Source organism: Pundamilia nyererei, unplaced genomic scaffold, assembly GCF_000239375.1.
Source record: "Pundamilia nyererei isolate P.nyererei 1_Seehausen unplaced genomic scaffold, PunNye1.0 scaffold00088, whole genome shotgun sequence".
Lineage (NCBI taxonomy): Eukaryota > Metazoa > Chordata > Actinopteri > Cichliformes > Cichlidae > Pundamilia > Pundamilia nyererei.
The window spans coordinates 1,125,762-1,140,780 of NW_005187489.1; the positions used below are offsets into that span (position 1 = coordinate 1,125,762).

Consider the following 15,019-nt stretch of genomic DNA (forward strand, 5'->3'; position numbering starts at 1 on the left):
AAGGCCTAATCATAAATTCACCCTCTTAATACCACGTCAGGACATGACAGCAGGACAAAGAGGTGGTGGATCAGAGCTCACCTCTGCAGCAGTAAAACATTTGTCTGCTTTGGAAAACTCACACAACTCGATTTCTTTTCCTGCTTCGGTTGTTTTCAAATGATTTAGGACACATCAGGGCACAACCGGCTTCAAAGCTGACCTCCAGAATCCATAAAGCATTAAGTTGGTGGTAATTTAGCAAAAGACACATATAGCTGACCTCACAGGCCGATCAGTGATGACAAAAAAGGTGGTCAACTGAAAGACTAATGTAGTGTAAAAATAAAAATAAAAAATACACCCACACACACACACATTTAAAAACATCACCTCTTCACTAAGTTGAACTCCTCACAGTCTCTTCCTGCTTCTGCAGAGTTCTTGTGCTTATTAAAACTCCTGCAGCGGTGCAAGGCCAAAGAGAAGGCCAACTTTTCAGTGTTACCCCCTCGAGCTCCTCCAGGCAACACTGACAATACATTAAGAAAGAGTGAGATCTGAAGTGTGAAAATTGACTGCAGCTGCCAGCGTAACACATGAAATAACACAATTTGGTAGTATTCACGGGGATATCAGCCTGTTCTGTCGTAACGTATCTCAGAGTCGGTGACAAACAAGCAAACAGTGCCAAGCCGGGTGAAAATGGGGCAACATTAGGTTTCTTTCTCACGGATGCACAATTTAAGGGCTCCAATTACAGTCAAGTACTTTTCTTGCGTCTTTATGTGGCCCAAGAGAGGCAGGGCACCTGTAGATGCTGCAACCAATTGCACCTGTACCTCCTGGTGGGGCTCCATTATGCTCCTCTAAGCAGGGTAGAGCAGCAGGGGAGACAGATGGGAGGAGGGTCAGATTACTCCTGCTGCTGCCAGCATGGCCAGGCCAGGGTCAGAAAGCCCATGGCAACAGCACCATCATAACCACACACACAAACCTTACAAATCCAGATAATCAGAAATACAGCAAACGACAGGTAGAATTTCAAATTGATTTAATGAAATGTTTCAGTTTTCACATTTCTAATAAAGATAGCAGGACTTCGGTCATTAAAAACAGTTTGATATGTTGACAAGTAATGATGAAAGTTTCAAGCTTTTCCCCCCTCTTATACAAAGATTATATTACAGGCATTAATATATTTATATCCTGAGGGCAATGAAGCCCTCAAATTTGACACAATGTACAAGGATTTCTAAAACGAGAAGGAGAAAATAACTAAAACTACGACTATCTCAATTTCTTCACGCGTATAAGACACACAATCTTGGTCCGAACTAACACCTCCAGTGACTAATCCTCCGAAAGGAAGGCGCGAGCCCTCCTTTAACAGACATATTCTATAAGCTACAATCTTTGGATCAACATCATGGTCAGTTCCTTCAAGTGGCTTTGGGGAAAATTAAAACCATAGATGTGATCCAGGCCTATATATCTATACATTCCTCAAAAATGACAACACATAAAATAAAGAGAGCACAGATCTGTCAGTCCTCCTCCTGCTGCGGGGATTCCTCACATCCTGCTCGGGGAACGGACCAACAGGAGGTGAGATGTGGAGAAACCGACAGAGGAACGCAGGGAAAGTAAGGCATAGTAGTGCAACAGATGGGGGATAGTGTTGCAGCTTAGGTGGAGCCCTCAGAGGGTGAGAGTCTATAGTGTGTTTATGTGAGTGAGTATGTTTGCGAGTGAGTGGGTGAGTGGGAGGGAGGGGAGGCGGGGGACACCTGGCTACCATGACAACTCGAGCTGGCAGGTTGGAGGAGTGCGAGAGGCGGGCTGGCTGTTGCTAGGAGGGCTGTTAAGAGTTCAGCTCTGGCATGCCACCTAAACCCAGCCCCCTCCTCCCCACCGCCATCCCCTCCCGTGGCCTCAGGAGGCCATGACATGGGAAGAGGATCATGGGAAAGAGGACGAATGGATGCAACTGACACAAAGAAGGTGGCAGCACACCACCAATAAATAAAGAGCAAAAATCCATCTGTTGCTGTTTTCATGAGACGTGAACTTGAGAGACGCAGAGGGAGGAAGAGACTTTTTTTGTTTTTTTACTCCTGAGGAGGAGACGGGACGCTGAGATTTGATTGTGGGGCGTGGAAATAGTGTGGGACATCATCTTAGAAGACAGACATTACACAGGCACTGTGAGAAGCTCCCTCAGAAACACAATCTCTCACACACACACACACACACACACACCAGTGCATGGAGTTACCTGAGGCTCTGGCGGCATTTTTCCTTTAAACACCACACAAACACACAACACCGCAAAAGATAATTCAAACAGTCCATCCAACAGACTGACATCAACAAATAATATTTAAAGCAATTTACATCCAAGAACAAAGAAGCATTTGATGTTAACTGACAAGAGTGAGTGCAAAGACCGTGGTCGGCGTGTGTTGGGAATGTTGGAATGTCGATGTCTCGGCTTTACAGGACAGGGAAACTGATAGCAGAGGAAAGAGACAGGAGGAACTTATTTAATTACCGGACATGAGCCTATGTTAACGACATCAGAAAACAATTACAAACGCAGTGTTTTCTCATTCCAGAGCAGTTGCATAAATCAAATAATGACGCGATCCATTGGAATTCATTTAAAAAAGAAAATTAGAGTAGTAAAAAAAACGAAACCCAAATGTCATTTCAGCTCAAGTTAGAAAGACGTCATCGATTGTCCACTCCGAGTTCAAAACAATTAAACAGCCTCTGGCTGCACATGCTGCAGGGACTCCCGTGTACTAGTGCAGCGAATGCGAAACATTCAGGGGAGGCTTTCCCCATCCATTGGTGCTTTTCCCTGCAGGAACATCATTCCCCAACGTGGATGGGACGGCATCACACTGCCGCTAACTGAAATGGTATCTTTGACACAGAGAGGCTGTGGCGGATGCAAACAGAGGTATAAAAGGCAGACTTATTTATAAATGGATACCAAACTCTTGTGCAGTTTTAGCGTGGTGTCATTTACAGCTGCGTCATCAGTGCTTTGTTACATGAAGTGCTGGGACAGAGGAACTGCAGAAACAGGGTAAAACAGTCTCCCATTACCTTACTACAGTAAGAACTTTAAGTGTTTTTCTAGCGCACGCGAGCGCTCTAGAAAATGAGGATAAAATCATTGCAGGTGCCTCCTATGCTGAAACCGACGAACATAAATAGCTTACTTTCACGTACACACCTGTCTCAGTTAACACCACAACAAAGTGAAATGTACTGACAAAGAAATCAATGATCGCCACTTAAATTAAAAATTGCCGTATGCTCCAGTTAATGTTTATATGTCACAAAAACGGAAAAAAAAATGAAACATCAAAGTAATTTCTTGCAGTCTCGGCTGAGTTTGTGAGGTTTTTCGAGAAAAGACTGAAGGCGGCACTCGGGTAGGGGGAAGAGGGGGATGGGTTGAAGAGCTCAGTTGGAGGATTTGCTTATAGCGCTGGCTGATCGGCGGAGTTTCCCGGAAACTCTGTTCTTTGTGGCACGGGGCATGGTGGGAGACACCTGGTCGACTGAATCTGTTGTCGTGGTGGTGATGCTTCCGGCTTCGGTGCTTCCGCTGCCGGTGAAAGACCCTGGGAGAGAGAAATGGAGGAAAAGTTTGTAGACAGAAACACGACAACGAGAGAGAGAGACAGGGAGAGGAGGGTTTGATTGTTTTATATCCCAGCACGCGCCATCATGCACGCGGCTGCTCCCAAAACCAGGATCACCCAATTCCCTGGATTTCCACCAACATTCACACAAATACCAAGTTTAGAATAAAAGAGTGTCGGGATTCGAGTTTGCTGCAGAGCAGAATTCATTCGAATCAAGATGCCGCATCTCAGAAATCACATGCTTTTTTCACATGCTGCAGAGAAGCAAAGCTTGTTGAAAGAGAAGCCGCCTTTATCCCCAACAGTTTCCCTTTTATGATGTGAAAAATGAGGCAACCTTTGTAAAAAAAAAAAAAAGTATTCAGTTCACAGTGTGACAGCAGAATGCTTTGAATGAAAATGAAATTACACATTACGCTCTTGTTGTGGACATGTGGAGCCTTCCTATTGTCAAACATTTTCCTTTTCCACAAAAACTTCACTTCAATGATTATGACAAACGGTAATAAGCCGGGAGGTGGGCATGAAATGCTGGCGAGGACAATCAATTATTGTGAACGCCGACTTCCTCGCTGTGCCCCTGACCAAACCCCAACTACGGGCGCGCCCCCACCCCGCCCCCACCCGCTTTGGCCCCATGCCTCGAGTTTAAACAACTTTTCTGCTTTGTTGAGGTGGCATCTGGTTGCCTATTTTCTTTCCTATCCTTTTATTTCCTGCCATTTTTTCAGAGGCATCTCAAGTTGCAGCGGCTAAAAGGAATGGCAGATGGCTGGAGTAACAGACACTCAGCCGCACAGTGGACACCAGCAGCATCCAGAGCCACGGCTCACAGAGAGGAGGCTGGGCCGTGGATGAAACGCTGGGTGTGGGTATTGTGAAGGGCTAGAGGGGAGGTGAGGCGGGGGGGTCTGAACATGCATTCTCAAATCTGCATATGAATATAAAAAAAAAGAAAAGAAAAAGGAAAAAAAAAAAAAAGGATCGGGCTTGGGTAAAAATGAGCAGGACGATTTCTGCATTCCCGTATTGTACTCATTCCTACAGTAAACTCTTGCAAAATGCATCTGCTGGAAAAACATACGACTATTAAAGGCAATCCAGTCAACACACCATTAAAGACGCGCTGCACTAAACAGTCATCACTACCACTGTGGCACTTAATGACTGCGGTTGCATCAGTTTCTAAATGATCTTCTTCACTGTATGGCCTTTTGTAAGAATTAATTTTCCAAGTAAGCTACTAAGTGGGGAAAAATAACACAGAGCCAGAAGAGGCTAATGTGTCATCATTATCGTGATTACAACCCAACACGTCCGCCCTATACTCGGTCAAAACGGCCGTACGCAGAGCTTCATTTCTGACGGAAAGAAGAGAGGAGAAGCAAAGGGAGAAAGAAAACAAAGAGACTCTTTAAATGGCCCCGCTATCCCATTGGTCCCCACTGCAGCAGTTCAAACAAGGCTTTAGATGACAAAGACGTCTTCCAGTGCGGCAGGTGTTAGTCTCAGAGTCTGCCCCAGGCAAACAGGCACACTCCAACAGGAGGAAATGACAGGGGTGGGGGCGGTGGGGGGATTGAGGGAGGAAAAAAAAAAAAGGAAAGAAAGAAAAAAAGTGTTTGCTGGGGGAAGAGATAAAGGCGCGCCACATGCAGAAGCGAGGGCCAGAAGTGTAGCCGTATTGTTCATGCTGCTACTTAGTCAGGTGCTAATTGTCCCCACCGTGCATCACTCTCAATTATCAGCCTGGCCTAAACAGTAGGACATACCCCAAATAAACAGCCTGGTTTTTCTGTCCCTTTCCCTTTGTTAAAGCGCTCAGTAAATAAAGCTCGGTTAGTACTGAATGAAAAAGGAGAGGTTCGGGGAGGGGGAACAGCCAGGATGAGTGAACGAGGGAAGAGCAGGTAGGTAGGCAGGCTGCCGGAACCAAAACAAGCTTCCGGCCTCATTTGGGGGGCTTACCTTCACCACACACAGTATTTGGATCTTTAAGATATTTTTAATCTAAAAGGAGGGAAAAAGAAAAAAAAAAGAAAAAGTAAAGCATCATGAGAGAAAGGACACACAACCTTAATCACACTGCAGGAGGACACAACAACGCTGCTGAAAAGAAAACTCTCAGGCACAGAGGGAGGGACCTTCAGCCAGCGCGTGCGGTGTCGTGGTTAGCCGTCGCTGAAAGGCTTAAAGGTCAGAAAAGGTTAACTGATTTGTGTGATGAGTTAATCAACAAATGCCATTTTTTTCCCCTCTACCTGACAAACTGGTTACTTGGAGTTTTTAAAAACTGAGACCATTTTGAAAAAAAAATCCCAAGCACAAATGGTGTTCAGTTCACATGGAAACAAGAGGCTGGAAAACATTTACCACCGATGTTACGAGCTGAGAGGGTTAGCATGAGAGAGGGAAAAGATGCCGGGGCACCTCGGAGGGTCAGGGGAGCTTTTATGTACTTTTACCCAGAGAGAAAAATGGGTTTTCTTGTGTGCAGTTAATCATTTTAAAAAGTAAAGCGAATGATCACAAAATGACAAAAACACTCAAAATGCAGCAAAACGGTGCAAGTTGTAACACACGGAGGGCGGAGTGGTGAGGATGGAGTCTTCGTCCGGGTGTGACAGACGGGCTAGCTCATGCAGGAAGCCGCGATGCTCGACTGAAGTTGTGGGGTGAGACGGGGGTTACATTCAGGAGCTGTGAGAATGAAGTTATGAAAGACAGACAAACCACCAAGGTGGAGGGCTCGGGTTGCATGCCTTACAGCAAACTGGCAAAACTGCAGGAGCGCTTCATTTAGCAATTAGTGTGCAGGGCTTAAAGTCAAACCCTGCTGCTAAATCAAGCGCAACCCTTAGTTATCTGACGATGGTGGGGTTCAGGGTGACCTAAACGAAGTGATAGATGTTAGCAAGCCGATGCCGGGCGTCATGCCTAGTATGGAGGAAGCAGGCAGAGTCTTACAGTCCAGTTTGGCCCAGGGGTACTCCATGTCCCAAACCATCCCCGGCCAACGCCTGCACGCTGTCATGGAGCATGAGTGACATGTTAGTGGCAGCAATGAGAGGCAGAGCAGGATGGGTGAACAGACAGATGGATAGACAAACTTGTGTATAAACAGACACACACACACACACACAATCCTGCACAAAGGAAAAGCATAGGAGAGTGAGAGTGGTAGCACATTTGAAAAGAATGAGGAGCAACATCAGCCAGCCATCACAGACACATTCAAGCTCTAAGCCTGGTGAGATGCATTAGACCTGAAGCGTCACACGTATCGTACTTTTTGAAATACAGCAAATGCAGTTGACAAATGAAACACATGAAATTGTGAGAGTTGTTGCTAATGACAAAAAGAGTGTGTACTGGTTGTAGCATCTACAATGTCATTAATTCCTGGATTTCACCGACAGTGACCGAAGAAATAATCTAACTTAAGAAAGCTTATTTAAAATGGATTTTATTTTAATCTCAACTTTAGTTTTGATAGGCTGGTTTATTCCTAGTGGAAGCCTGTAAATGACTCTTATTCTGAGTGTATTCCACGTGCAATATCCAAAACCTCATACAGTGCTACGCAAAAGTCTTCATTTACCTCTCATTGCTTAATGTTTCGCCAGACATAGTTCGTATTGTATTTGCTACAAGTCACATAGTGACCTACGAATCACTGTGTAAACATAGTGTTGTGTTTACACATAACAAGAAACTTAGTAATAACCAACTTTAAATCATGCCTTTAGGATTTTAAATTGGTTGCCTGTCACAAAGCAATCTGGTAAAACAACAGCTTTACGGTGCAGTAAAAGCATACCTGGAGAGAAAAATCCAACAAAAACCACACCATCAGTCATGGACTGGCCTCCCCAGAGCCGCACCTCAGCATTACTGAGGCAGTGTGGGATCATCATGACAGAGAACAGAAAAAAAAACTGCAGAAACATCCAAAGAAGAGCTTTGAATGTCCATCAGGAGGCCTGGAGAACATTTTCTGTGGACTACTTAAAGAAATTACAAGAAAGTGCCCAACAGAGTTCAGGCTGTGTTCAATAATAAAAGCAGTCATACCAATTATTAGAATTATTTTAGCTTAGGCATACAAAATCTAAGGACTTCTGCACAGTTCTGTAAGAAAAACCTACTGTATTGTAGTATTTTTAGGCAAGTTTAAACAACACCTTTGTGCATATCCTTGTATTATTCTGTTGGCCTGTTTGCACAGTTTCTGGAGAAATGGGATATCGCTGCTCAGTGGGAGGCTGCCACAATGACCTTGCAGACTTCATTATACTTCTGAGCTTCATGCATTGGCTGCAGCACACGTCCCATGCTGTGAAACATTATTCTCAGTTCTAGCTAACCTTTCTCAGACCGGCTCCAAAGCAATCTGGGAACCCTTTAACTCTGTTCGCTGGGTCAACAGTCATTTGGGGCTCTTCCAAAATAATCTGCAACAATAATCTTCCTCCAACGTTTATGATTTCCCATAGCTAAATTCTAATACATAGTTAAATCATGATCCTAAGATTGGAAGCAGAGTTTCGGGTACCGAACGTTTTTCACCTGAAGGTGGTCAAAACAACCCGCGACTGAAATACTCGTCAGCATCAGCTGCTTTGAGCAATTAAAAATAATTCTCTCTGATTTTCACTCCTGTTTTTCTATATGCCCCTGCACGCTTGTTCAGCACCGAGGATGGAGGAGGTAAATTTTACACCCCTACCCAGCAGTATGGTAATGTGTCTCACCACCTCCCGCCTGCCTGAATATCACACCTGAACATCTGAAGTCCGACACAGACATAAGACAGGCCAATTCCAACAAAAAAAAGAAGAAAGAAAAAGTAGACAGTTAATTTTCACATGCCCACATATGGCACAAAAATACAGCTTACACGGTAAACCTCGTTCAAAACATAAGCTCTGACAGATTCGATAATGACACGACGTCTGCCGAGTGGTGCTGTGGAGTGCTTTTCTTGTCAAAACAGAACGTGTGTCGAGATCCAATAGAGTGTAAAAGTGCAATCCTGTATTGATTTCAGTGCTGGCGCAGATCGATCGGTGCTGGTACAAGTAGGAAGAACAAGATAAGACACGTTTTCCATTCTATTCATCACAGGCTGATAAGAGCGCTGTGCTGACATCCGAGAGCTGCTGTTTGTTGGTCGGATCTCTTAAGTGTTGGTGAATGAGCTCATGAAGACATACACAAAGACACACACCCTGCAACTGCCATTTAAAAGGCTGCTTATATTCATAGGAAAGTAATTGCATGGAAGGATGCGGTTTGAGAAAAAAAAAAAAAGAGGAGATGTACAAAGTAGCGTGAGTGGGGCAGGAGGAAGTGGAGAAAGTGTTTGAAGAAGAGCCTGGGCCCGTCGTTTGATATTCATCAGTGAGCGTGGGCTTGGAGTGGAGAGAGAGGGGGGGTGGGAGAGGAAAAAGGTTTGGACAGGTGCGTTTTGAAGGAAGAAGAGACTGAAACGCAAGGGGGGGGGTATGATGAGGAAAAAGGGAAGAAGGCATGGGAGGAAAATACCCAAAGGTAATGAAGCAGGAGTGAGATGGAGAGACAGAAAGAGGTGGAGTGGAAAGAATGAGGAAGAGGACAGAATTGCAGTGTGGTTCATTTCTCACCTGTCCCACTCATTGGATATCCAGGGGAGGGGGAGAAAACCTGTGAGGCAAAGTCTTCAAAGGTCATGACCTCTCTATGGTTCTGAACAATGGCCTCCAAGTAGAGTGCCCGCTCCTCATAGCTGGTAAGGTCTTGTTAAGGGAAAGCACATAATGATAAACAGGAGAAAAAGCCTTGGATTCTCATAAGAGTTACATAAAAATATCAATTAATTTTTTGCAGATTTCAACAAACAAAAAATAAAGACAAATAACAGCCACATTTTTCTGGATGCGCCGCACACAAACAGTGCTGTGGGAGTGAGTGGCAGCTTTAGCGGGCAGGGCAGCTCCACCATCAGCAAAACCCAGCCAGAAGCAAAGATGGAACAATCAGCCATGCCACACCAACCCCAAAATGAGAATGCAGTCTCCACAATAATCATACAGAAAGAAAGAAAGAATACATCACTACTGGCGTGATGCTCGAAAACTCTCCTCTCCTGTCCTCTCCCGCCTCTCATCCCTCTCTTCGCTCTAATAGAACCCCTGCTGCAGGCAGCATGTCTAGGACCACCCTCCCTGATGTGCTGCCTGCCACTTCTCCGTGCCATCAGGGGGAAAATTGGAGCCATTTGAAATTCAGAGTGACAAGCAGTGACTGGGGCCTGGGCAGCCAGCATGCAGGATGGATGGCTGGGTTTGAAATGAGAAAGCTCCAATAAATAAATAAATATATAAACAAATAAGCCCGCAAAAAGGCTGCTGGGTAGGGTGGAAAACATTCTGATGGCCATTATCATATCATTATCACAGATATATCATGTTGTGGAATGGCGGCAAGTGCTGGATGAAATATGGTGTAGTGAACTATTGGAGTAAAAAGGTCTATCTGGAGCCATAATGATCCTAAGTGCTGTGAGATACGTGTGTGTGTGTGTGTGTGTGTGTGTGTGTGTGTGTGTAGTCTGATTATTCTCAGCTGTCTGTTGTAGTCATGTTTCCTTCACAGACGACACCTGACAAATTGCTTGACAAATGCATACGCTCTCGCACTGAAACACACACGCGGAGCTCTCGCTGCTGAACGCCGACACCCTCCTCCCCCTCGTCTCATTATGATTGCCAGGGTGGAGTGACACCGGGCCGCTGCTGACGCCAAAGCTGTACCAGGCTGAGCTGAGATAGGCTGGACTGGGCTGAGAGGCTCTAGTCTGGGTTAGATAGATAGGACGAGACAGCTAGTGGGCAGGAGGCCTGCTGTGGGCACATGCCGCCACAGCAGGGGCCAACGCAGCCATGACCAATGGCTTTGAAGGTAACCGTAGCAAAGCGGGGATGACGGGCACCTGAGCCGGGACACACCAGAGGGTACGATGGCCAAGCTGCTGCGAGTCAGAAACGGACAGAGGGCAGAATAAGAGACAAGATAACAGGAAGTAAGTTCACTGACAAGCCACGACTTAATGTTTTTCCCCCCAACATGCAGGAGATCATTAATAAATAAAATATACATGTTGCTCAAACACAAGCATGTTGCTCAAACACAAGCATGTTGCTCAAACACAAGAGAAGTTTACTTTGCTAAAAAAAATGAAGCAGAAGCTTTACATAACCTCATTTGGACACTTGTCAGGACACAACACTAAGACATCCATTAAATTAAAAGCTCACAAAAATAAAGAAACGGGAAGATTAAAAATAAATATATTAAGTGTACGACCTGCCGACTATATGCTGCACCTAATTGCTTATTCTTTGCCAACACCTCCATTTAGGAAATGCAGAGCAGCATGACTTCAAGCACGTAAAAGCACTTCGCCGTGAGCTTTGCATCTGTCTTCCTGTCATAGCCAGACATGCAACGTCACTGTTTTCTGTCACTTGTTTGAAACCGTGCTGGACAAAGAGTGGGTATCCCAGGCTCTGCTGCCATGGTAACTTGGGTCACAGCTCTGTGTGGTGGGTCATATCCAGGGTTTAGTGGATGACCGAGAGAAAGGATGTTTGTTAAAAAAAAAAAAGAAGAGCAAAATGTGTCCACATTTGAGGTGGCAAGTGGAGGGCAAAATATAGGAAAAAGACTGATTGAATGAGAAGAAACGAGAGAACTTAAAAGGACGCCGAGAAATGAAAAACAAGGAAGGATGGGGAGAGAGAACCTCAGCACAGCGTGGGTCAACAGAGCCATATGGCTGTCCATTATCAGAGATGCAGATGACTGCAGGCCTGTTATTGAGATTCCTAAAGCAAATATTGACTCCAGCTGGAGCAGACGCTCTCTCTGACTCTGACACACGCCTCTCCTCCACTACTTCCTTCCGCTGCCCTCTATCCAAGTTAGACAAATGGATTATACTGGGTGAGAGACAGAGAGAGAAAAAAAAACTTCACAGAATAAAATGAAGGTAGATAGTACAGAATTATCAAGAGACGAGAGAAAATATGACAGAAGGAGGGGGAGAAAAACAGGTGGTGAGGGAGGGAGACTAATAAAAGGTATTCTGGGGATGAGTAAAAGCGAGAGCCATAATCAGCTCACTTAAGTAAATGTGAGATGCTATCTGCGGGTAAAAACAAAAAATTGTTGCACAGAAATCAGACCTGATGCACAGTGAGGGGTAATCTTGCCTTCACTCTCAGTTTTATGCTGGTCTCTAATTACTTAGGCATGGGCACAGCTTGTTCCCCTGCATATGCACAGACGCTGTTACCTCTATGCAGTATAGTAATCAGGGGACACATCCAGAACAATGATGCAAACGCCGTGTCCATGTTATGGACACCAAACCCGCAGACACTGACCTACTTTTACTGGAAAAATAAGCTCCAGCTACAGTTGGTGAGTTCTTGGTAAATATTCATGTTTGTGAGACCGGGAAAGAGGACGGCAGCTTAGAAACCTTCATACTTCCTGAAAATGTTACCTGTTATGAAAGCCTTCCTGATGAACTGTATCACAGAAGGCTAAACCCCATATCCTGTGCCATAAAAAAAAAAATCTCATAAAGCGAGGGATGAAATATAAAAAGGAAAATGCAGACAGGTCTACATTTCCACAGATGGAACGCAACTCAAGTCACCCGTGACATAACTGTCATTTACAGCTGAACAGGGAGGTCAAGAAAGACGAGCACGGGTGGGAGGAGAGTTTGCAGAACCACTTTGGGAATTTCCAAGGAACCCCTACGTTCCAAGCGGCTGCATTCTTATTAGGGAGAAGAAAGGAAAACCAATGTAATGTTTATGGAGCGTGGCAAACACTGGGATAGTAACGAGAAAAAAAACCTCCCAGGTTGGAGTTAATGTAAAACAACTTTAGTTAGGAGATGATATCTGGAGACATGAATGTGGTCGTTTTGGAGTTATGAGGGTGGGGTGGAAGTGGATGCTATAGAGAGAAAAGCCTATTAACTCCAACACTTTACACATTTGAGAAATGCTCCTTTTTCATCCTGTCCCCTGGCTGCCCTCTGCTTCTCTGTCATTACAGGTGACGAAGACCTGAACTTATAGCTAGCAAGCAGCAAATCAGCGCAGGTGTGAAGCCAGAAACCTGCTACTCATACCTGTGTGAACATATGTGCATGCATATATGGAGCAACATACGTGTGTATGCATATGCATCTATGGGTGTGTGCACATATGTATACATATGCATGCATGCTGTCCAGATGGTGGGGGTAGCTCTGGGGAAATGGTAGGGGTCAAGCATCTTTGTGGATCAAAGCCAAGGTCAGGGCAGCTGCAGCGCCCCATGTTCAAGGTGAATGGAGGCCTCAGATGGCTCTTCATTAGCAGGCTGCTCCATCCCCGCTGGACCCCATCGGCCAACCGTCACTAGCCCTCATCATCATCATCTCTCCTCTTTTCTCTCTCCATCCATAGGGACCGGTCCTGAACACGCCTGTCCACTGGGATCCATTTTATACTGTGCGTAACCCCACCCAGCCACATACACACGCTCACACACAGAGGTGTTTGTGCATAAGCAGGCACAACGCTCACGGTAGCACCCACCACCCATGCACTTTGTTCCCCAGAAGAGCTTGAGCTCTAAGCTGACCTCTGAACCTGTGCGTCTCTAGAGAGGAGCATCCTGACCATCCCAATCCGAATCTTTGTGTTCCTATGGCAAAAGTGGTCACACCACACCACCGGCCTCCAACACACACTAAGCATCTTTCAAACACACAAAACCTTTGAACACTCAAGCACACGGCCTTCAAGGATCATTATGCATCATGGCTTCAGGAAGTAGTCCTTTAGTAAAAAGGTATCACTGAGGCAAAATAAACAAGCAAATGTTCTGGATTCTAAACGAGTCTTTCACCTGCATCATTAACAGTAATCAGACAGTAAGGGTCAGAAGACCACAGAGAACCTGTTTGACCACTGGAGGCTGCTAATGTTAGGTCTGCAATTCTGAGAGCATTACAGTACAAGACAAAAAGATAACCTCTGCTTTTGCCTGATGAAGACCAAATAACGGTAGACACCTCGGGGTTAGATGACATAAAAGATAGGAGCAGTTTATGGATTTAAAAATGTGAGGCCAATGCTTATGTATTAAATCTGGATTCCTTTATAGGCCAGCAGGGTTGCAAAAAGAAGTCTAGAAGAAGACTTTGAGCACTTGGACTACATACGCTCCCGATCTTATCAAATGACACAGATTCTGAACATGTTGGTCTCTGAATACTGTTAAACAGACAATATTGCCACTGTGTCAGTGAGCTATAACCTCAGTTTCTCCTCCTCGTCCGGTTTCCAAACAAAAAACAAGAATGAAACTTCCAAAGTGCTCAGCTTGAGGTTTCAAACAGCACTACATACACTGAAGTAAGTCATCATGGCTATGTCCATCTTTTATATACAGTCCAAACAATCATTAGCTGTACTAACCATGTATGGGGATTTCAGCAGCATGACCGGTTCAGACCTGGTGTGACTGAATGCTCCTGCTGAAAGCTTATTTTATTTCTATTAAACCATAAACATCTTTGTAAAAAGGAAACAACATCTGTGTTGTAAATACACTAATCAATAACAGGGACATCTTTAAGGATCTCCTTCAGTGTAGTTAGCTCCGGGGGGTATGGTTGATATCCAGTGTAAACACGTTCGTCAATTTCTGATTTCTCCCATGTGATCCTGCTCTTAATTTGTGTCACGACATTAAATATCCCTCATTTTTCATTACAGGATTTTGTTACAATGCTTCATTATATTTCATAGAGTTCAGACACAATACTGAACTCTGCAGTACACATTTAGCTTGTGTTTCTTCACCATCCCTTTTTTAACGAGTTGATGACCAGCTTTGCATTCTTAGAGAGCTACACGGGTTCTTCTCTGTGTCAGGATGACAATTGGTTGTTTTATTCTTTTCTTTTTTGTCTTCTATTTCCTATTTGAACATTTTATTGTTCTGCTCTCTTTTAAACTGAACTGATTGAGACAGGCACACACAGCTAATCTGCTGATAAGGCAGGGTAGGGGGTCGAGGCCCAGATTAGGCAAAGCAGCATTATAAGGGTCTTAAGACACCCCATACTGACATTTCACTGCTTAAGCTCCATTTCTATCCACTTCTAAGTGACAGAAGTTGGATGATATGAGCAGGGCGGGCGACTTCCTCCTCTCCTTTTGTCAAAGGTGCCTTAATCGGGTTTCAAACAGCGCTCCTCCGGAAGCTTGAATTGTCGTCATCTAATAAGGAAGTTTTCGCAACAGAAAGAGAGACAAAAA

The 15,019-nt window shown here is 44.7% G+C and overlaps 1 protein-coding gene across 1 annotated transcript in view; it reads right to left on the reverse strand.

The window, feature by feature from the left end:
• Window positions 1–1,018: 1,018 nt before the first annotated feature.
• ralgapa2 (Ral GTPase activating protein catalytic subunit alpha 2) overlaps window positions 1,019–15,019 on the reverse strand; it is a 104,390-nt gene continuing 90,389 nt past the window's right edge. The window contains exons 40-42 of the mRNA XM_005739033.1: window positions 9,290–9,411; window positions 6,612–6,671; window positions 1,019–3,620 (exon numbers count right to left, since the gene is read on the reverse strand). Coding sequence (XP_005739090.1) covers window positions 3,460–3,620; window positions 6,612–6,671; window positions 9,290–9,411 — 343 coding nt within the window. The 3' untranslated portion in view covers window positions 1,019–3,459. The remainder of the gene's footprint in view (window positions 3,621–6,611; window positions 6,672–9,289; window positions 9,412–15,019) is intronic.